Below are 5,577 nucleotides of genomic sequence, written 5' to 3'. Positions count from 1 at the left end.
CATCTAAATAAGCCAGAGTAATGATATATTTTTTTTTCTTTTGAGCATTGATGAGGACCTTTGACAATAGCTTGCTAGATGCTTGAACTATAAGTTTTAATTCCATTAATGTGATCTTCAAAATGTAGAACCCAAACCTCATAATCTTTTAGGAACAAAATTAGAATTCTAGTAGTAGAACAAATGCTACCAGGAAGATTAAAAGCAATAAAATGAGAATTGTCTTTAGAAATTATTTCAGAAAAATTTGAGTAAGAAATCAAATCTATGAGGTGTAAGGTCACACCTTATGATTTGATTAATCAAACACAATTACACAATGACCACCAACACCAAAGTCAGCATCAACTCAAGAATAATCAGCGTCAGTGTGGAGTCCGTAATCTTTACAGATCATTGGGTATTAGGAAATACCACATCATTATTCATTAACAAAGATGGACGTAATTTATAGTTACTACAGTTAGAAATTTTAGAAATCATATATTGTTGTTAATTACTATCTTATACATTTTATTAATTAAATAACAATATTAATATATATTATAAATACGAATAAATATTTTAAATCAAGAATGGTTAAAACGAGATAATTGCAAAGTTATTTAGGTCGAATCTCCATGCCCTCCACGATAAGACCACTCTTTCGGTTTTGACGAGTTACCTCCTCAAGCACCATCTCAACCTCCCCATCATCTCCTTCCTTGTACTCGAATTCTCCCAACTTAATCTCCATCCATCCATCCTTTCTCTTATGAGGAACCACATAGTTTTCTTGCACACGCCTTGGTCTTCGGAGATAAACATTTTCAGTCTCCATTTCTATCCCACCATAACTTACCCTAGATTTTGCGGGCACAGCAAGTCCGCTGCAATCATCGGTGGTTCGAAAGACAAGATATGCCACATATATACTCTTTTGTGACAGCTTCACGGCTGCTACTTTGCCGTGGATTTCAAGCCACCATACTTCTCTCAGTATGCACACCTCCGGGAACCTGCACAAAGGGCAATGTATTCGTATGAATACCAAATGCACTATGTGTGTGTGTGTGTGTGAGAGAGAGAGAGAGAGAGAGAGAGAGAGAGAGAGAGAGAGAGAGAGAGAGAGAGTACCTTGATTCCGGTACATGTCCCCATTCCCAGTATCGAGTGTCATCCTGCCATTCAATGGATAGATCGTTTGCCTCCAACATATAAAACTTTTTCCCATTCTCCTGCTTGTCGATTTGGGAGATCAGTTTGTGGAATAATTACGCGGCCAAATTTTAGCCGAAGTTGCTTAACAGTTATATGAAAAACTATAGTTTCCTCATGTGTCATTAGATTTGAACAATAAGCAGAGGTAAGTAAAGTTACTTTTTAGAGCGAAAAACGAGAATAAATCCATTCTTTTGTTGAAAATATAACTTTATACAAAAGATTAGAATCATAGTTACAGAAAATATGCAATAGCTAATATCATATTATATTGTCTATGAATGATAGTTTTCATTCTTGCTATGAAATTAAAATATATTTCCTAAAAAATATGGAATAAAGGACTTACTTGAATATTTAGTGCTTCCTCGATTCCCTCGATGATCCTGTCCATGGTAGGGCGTTTCTTAATGTCCATGTTAATGCACTCATGTGCAATTTCATTAAATTTATGAAAAGAACTCATATCAATCTTCCCTTTGAGAGCAGTATCTATTAGCTTGTCAAGTCCATCAACGAGTTGATGGTCATCATAATAGCTTCTGACCATGTCGATCATAGATTGTGTCTTAGTATCTTCAAAGCGCCTTACATGATAAGCCATCATCCCACTTGATATTTCAAACATTACGACTCCAAACGAGTATATGTCCGACTCTTTAGAGAGCCTACGTCTTTCATTGTAAACCGGATCAATGTAACACATTGTACCACAAGCCCTTGTCAAGACTTGGGTTTCTACCTGATTTCTTGGACTTAATCTTGATAAACCAAAATCACATATTTTGGCTTCCATATTTTCGTCTAACAAAATATTTGCACTCTTAACATCTCTATGAATTACTCTCCTGTGCTCACCAACACCAGAGTGTAGGTACTTTATCCCTCTTGCTGCCCCCAAGCAAATCTTCAGGCGTTGTACCCATGTCAGGCAACGCCTCTTATTTGGGTCTTGGAGGTGATGATCAAGGCTGATGTTAGTAGCATACTCGTAGACTACAATTTGCTCATTTGCCTCTTCACAGTAACCAATGAATGGGATGATGTTTGGATGATTGAAATTTGAAACCATCTTGACTTCATTTTTGAACTCGACGTTTCCTTGACGACTAGTAGGATTAAGGCGTTTGATGGCAACTAAGCGGTTATTCTCAGAGAGTTTTCCTTTGTAGACCATACCAAAACCACCATCTCCGACTTGAGTTTCTTCACTGAAGTCATTTGTGGCCTGAATGAGCTCCTCTAGTGGAATTCGACATTTTTCTAGGTTTACCCTTGAAGAAGACATTATTTTTTTATTTTGGTGATTATGTAGAGTTATGGTAGTAGCAGCTTTTCTGTGAAAATATATAGAACTGAGTTTGGTAATTAGAAGCGCGTACCTATATTGGCCATGGCTTAAGAATCTTATAAGTTATAACCGTTGACTGACTTCTATCTAGTACATTTTATCTTAGCAAGACATATGATAGTTGCAGGAGTGGAATTAAAATTAGTAATGAAATCTCGAAGTTAACATAATAAAATAACAATGCCATAAAAGTCGAAGTGTCAGACGTAATTTTCAAACATAATAACTAGGGAACAATGCATGTGGATCAAATATGAAAGAGTCAAATAAATCTAGGAATGTCCATTATGGCGGCTTTTTTTTCAAGTGGTGATTAGTTAGTTGATTCAGATAGAGTCCATCGCAATTTTAATACGAGATTTTTATTTATTTATGTATTTATTATTATTATTATTATTATTAAATTACATGAATGGTCCCTATAATTTGGGGTAATTTATGCGTTTGATCCCTATGATTTAGGATAATTTACGCGATGTACAACAAGATGCAATGCCGTTTTTTGGCGTGTCCATCTCATTAACTGATTCCAACATAAAGAGTAAATTACATGAATGGTCCCTATGATTTAGGGTAATTTACGCGTTTGGTCTCTAATTTATTTTTTTAACTCGGAAGGTCAATATTGTTCGTTTTTGTTACGCGTTTGGTCTCTGTTTTACCTAAAAAGACTATTTTGCCCTTGATTTTTTAATTTATTTAAATAAACACACCCTCAACCCCATCGCCCTCACCTTACCTTACCTACCCCATCATTTTTTCCTATTTAAATAGTGGTCTTTTAGGTAAGACAGAGACCAAACGCGTAACAAAAACAAATGGTAAGGACCAAGCACATGACAAAAACAAACAATAAGGACCTTCCGAGTTAAAAAAATAAGTTCGGGACCAAACGCACAAATTACTCCAAACCATAAGGACCATTCGTGTAATTTACTCAAACATAAATTATAGAACACCAAGAAGAAAAATAAAAATTCATTTCATGGAGTTAAGGTTGATACAATAGTTTTAGAATAAAAAGCGAAGAAAATAGGAAATTCTTCAAAATTTGTGAAGGTAAACATTGATGATTATATTACTTACACATATTTTAGGAAAGAGGAGTAAGGCAAAATAAGGTTAAAATGGGTGATTAAAAGTCAATACCTTTTTTGCCATTCGAGCAACTGTCGAGAACATTAACTCGTTAAGTTTTCACCAACCGAGGCTATCAAAGTTATCGTTGTACTTCACTAGCAACTATTTCTAATAAATTCTTAATATATTGTTCATCGCATTCGGGTTGTCACCACTCATATTAAGGAAATTTCCTAGAAAGTTCGTTATCACCATCACAATTGACAAATTCCCTACTAGAAAACAGCCCTTTAATGACACGCAAACAATGACACTCACCGATTTACGATACGCATTTTCTGTGTGTCCTTAAAGTAATAGCTTTCTAGAATTTGAAGGATACAAGACATGCATTTTTTGTGTGACCTAAAATTAGTGTCCAACAAAAAAAAAATTACGAACATGGAGGGTGCTTTTCTTAAATGTGTGTCTTCTATAAATGTCGCATTATAATTTTTTTAGCCAAACGCGCGTTTTTAAAGGGGGAAATTGAAATAGTCTGAAATTCTAAAATTTTGAGTAGCCCGCTTCTACACTATCTCCTCTGGATCTATCTCTCTTCATTCTCTCACTCCATTCTCTCTGTAAATTATAAGCCATCGCCACCACCATTGAACCTTAAAAACTCAATCCACACTTCACGCTTCTGTGATTCTCTCCTCTTCGGCTGTCTAATCTCCGATTTCGCTCTAAAAACATTGATTGAACTCCTAGCTTCACCTATTGTCTACCAAAAATAAATGTTGATTGCAACCACCTTCAAGCACGATACCTCTCAGCTACACATCCAAAATAAGAACATACAACACTCTCAAAAACCCCCTTTAGCTTCTTCATTATTCTCGACATCGTGTGATTTCTAGGGCTCGAAGCAACCTCCTCTATCTTACAATGAAAATTATTTCCCCTTCCCTTTCCGACCCTTTCAGAGCGATTTCTAGGGCTTGAATCAACATTTACCCTTGTCGACAATCCATCTAATGCCCTCATCGCATTTTCTTACCTTTCGAAAATTCTCTTGGTGTTCCAGCTGAAGCAACTTGGCTTAATACATATGAAAGATTATCACCATGTTGGAAATCATATGTTCGTCCTTCTCAGGTAAATCATTTGTCCTTCCTTCTCAGGTATTGACAGTGTTTTTTTTTTTTTTTTTTTTTTTTTTTTTTTTTTTTTTTATTATTTTAATTTGCTTTCAGTTAATTCAGATTTTCATGTTAGTCCAAACGAAAACAATGTTTAGGTTATGAATCTGATGTCGAACTAAATAATTAAACTCATAAAGTGATCATTTATTAAGCTATTAGAAGCAAAATCAACTTTTAGGATTAAGAATCTCGTATTGGACTAAATGATTAATCTTAGAGTGAATTAATTAAGTTGTTGGAAACAAATTTAATGCTCAGGGACCTCATATATATTCATCAACATCTTTTTCGGAGAAAACAAGTGGTTTTTTCATATTCATGAAGGTTCCTTATCTCCTCTCCTTTTTAACAGAGATCTAATTGATTCGTTGGTGAATTCTCTGCAGTCTGCAATTCCAATTGTTATATCAAGAGTTAACCAGGTGGATGTTGCGAGACTTGATGTTGAGATGTCAGCCATGTTGAAAGAGCAATTGGTCAAGGTTTTCTATGTAATGAAGGTATATTATGAAATAATCTAGTTTTTTCTTTTTGTTTTCTTTTTTAATTTCTTATCAAATCTTATCCTTTTGGGATTAGCCAGCATTGCTATTTTAGTACGAAGTTGAGCTTGATGCGTTCCTTGAGTTTCTCATTTGGAGGGACTTGGACTCTCTATATGGTATTGTGTTGCTACAGTTAGTGGGCAATATATTTGGACTCGTCTATAGTCTTTTTTTCTTTTCGTCGAGGGGGTGATTCTAATTAGGTATATGCTAT

At 35.0% G+C, this 5,577-nt stretch overlaps 1 protein-coding gene across 1 annotated transcript; it reads right to left on the bottom strand.

The window, feature by feature from the left end:
* Nucleotides 1-486: 486 nt before the first annotated feature.
* LOC145086640 (putative serine/threonine-protein kinase PBL28) lies at nt 487-2,646 on the bottom strand. Its single transcript, XM_079024460.1, has 3 exons — nt 1,550-2,646; nt 1,117-1,217; nt 487-998 (listed from the first exon to the last, which is right to left on the bottom strand). Exons 1-3 carry the CDS (start codon nt 2,486-2,488, stop codon nt 602-604), a joined length of 1,437 nt encoding a protein of 478 aa, XP_078880586.1. The 5' UTR covers nt 2,489-2,646; the 3' UTR covers nt 487-601.
* Nucleotides 2,647-5,577: the final 2,931 nt, after the last annotated feature.

This window comes from Lactuca serriola, chromosome 2 (assembly GCF_051521515.1).
Source record: "Lactuca serriola cultivar US96UC23 chromosome 2, Lser_US96UC23_V15, whole genome shotgun sequence".
Lineage (NCBI taxonomy): Eukaryota > Viridiplantae > Streptophyta > Magnoliopsida > Asterales > Asteraceae > Lactuca > Lactuca serriola.
This window is presented reverse-complemented; position numbering and strand designations above follow the sequence as displayed.